The sequence below is a fragment of the Blennius ocellaris genome, assembly GCF_963422515.1.
Source record: "Blennius ocellaris genome assembly, chromosome: 8".
NCBI classification, from domain to species: domain Eukaryota; kingdom Metazoa; phylum Chordata; class Actinopteri; order Blenniiformes; family Blenniidae; genus Blennius; species Blennius ocellaris.
The window spans coordinates 28306892-28308464 of NC_137657.1; the positions used below are offsets into that span (position 1 = coordinate 28306892).

Consider the following 1573-nt stretch of genomic DNA (forward strand, 5'->3'; position numbering starts at 1 on the left):
GGGAGGGTCCAGGTCTGTGCCAGAACCAGGTGGGGAGGGTCCAGGTCTGTGCCAGAATCAGGTGGGGAGGGTCCAGGTCTGTGCCAGAACCAGGTGGGGAGGGTCCAGGTCTGTGCCAGAATCAGGTGGGGAGGGTCCAGGTCTGTGCCAGAACCAGGATGTGGAGGGTCCAGGTCTGTGCCAGAATCAGGTGGGGAGGGTCCAGGTCTGTGCCAGAACCAGGTGGGGAGGGTCCAGGTCTGTGCCAGAACCAGGATGTGGAGGGTCCAGGTCTGTGCCAGAATCAGGTGGGGAGGGTCCAGGTCTGTGCCAGAACCAGGCATGGAGGGTCCAGGTCTGTGCCAGAACCAGGTGGGGAGGGTCCACGTCTGTGCCAGAATCAGGTGGGGAGGGTCCAGGTCTGTGCCAGAACCAGGCATGGAGGGTCCAGGTCTGTGCCAGAACCAGGTGGGGAGGGTCCAGGTCTGTGCCAGAACCAGGCCTGGAGGGTCCAGGTCTGTGCCAGAATCAGGTGGGGAGGGTCCAGGTCTGTGCCAGAACCAGGCATGGAGGGTCCAGGTCTGTGCCAGAACCAGGTGGGGAGGGTCCAGGTCTGTGCCAGAACCAGGTGGGGAGGGTCCAGGTCTGTGCCAGAACCAGGTGGGGAGGGTCCAGGTCTGTGCCAGAACCAGGATGTGGCGGGTCAAGGCACAGTCAAAGTCTGTGCCAGAACCAGGCATGGAGGGTCCAGGTCTGTGCCAGAACCAGGTGGGGAGGGTCCAGGTCTGTGCCAGAACCAGGACTGGAGGGTCCAGACACAGCCAGACTGAGTGCTGCTCCTCTGGACCCCCCAGGTCAGAGTCCATTAAGTCTCAGGGTGGAAAATGAGATTTGGGCTGTTTGGCGCTGAACGACCAGATTGTTTAATTAAAGCAGGAGGAACAAATAAAACAAATAAAACAACAAGCCAGGCTTCAGTCAATAATCTCAGCTTCTCTAATCTCCCAGTGTGACGGAGGATTTAGTAAAGCTCTGCTTGGCGCTGAGCCAGCACGGCGGGAAAACGCTGATAGAAACACTGCCGGTGATATTAGACGAATATTTGAGGATGAAAAGTAACAACAGGAGCAGGAAAACATCAGGACAACATCAGGAAAACATCAGGACAACATCAGGACAACATCAGGACAACAGCAGGACAACAGCAGGACAACAGCAGGACAACATCAGGACAACAGCAGGACAACAGCAGGACAACATCAGGACAACAGCAGGACAACAGCAGGACAACAGCAGGACATCAGGACAACATCAGGACAACAGCAGGACAACATCAGGACAACAGCAGGACAACAGCAGGACAACAGCAGGACAACATCAGGACAACAGCAGGACAACATCAGGACAACATCAGGACAACAGCAGGACAACATCAGGACAACATCAGGACAACATCAGGACAACAGCAGGACAACAGCAGGACAACATCAGGACAACAGCAGGACAACAGCAGGACAACAGCAGGACATCAGGACAACATCAGGACAACAGCAGGACAACATCAGGACAACAGCAGGACAACAGCAGGACAACA

The 1573-nt window shown here is 56.1% G+C and overlaps 1 protein-coding gene across 1 annotated transcript in view; it reads right to left on the bottom strand.

Annotated features, from left to right (window-relative positions):
* The window catches only part of bbs9 (Bardet-Biedl syndrome 9), a gene marked incomplete at its 3' end in the record, with an annotated part of 105524 nt that overhangs the window by 28748 nt on the left and 75203 nt on the right, over positions 1-1573 (bottom strand). The window contains 1 exon segment of the mRNA XM_080500589.1: positions 1-764. This exon segment is cut by the window's left edge and continues 115 nt beyond it. Coding sequence (XP_080356715.1) covers positions 1-764 — 764 coding nt within the window.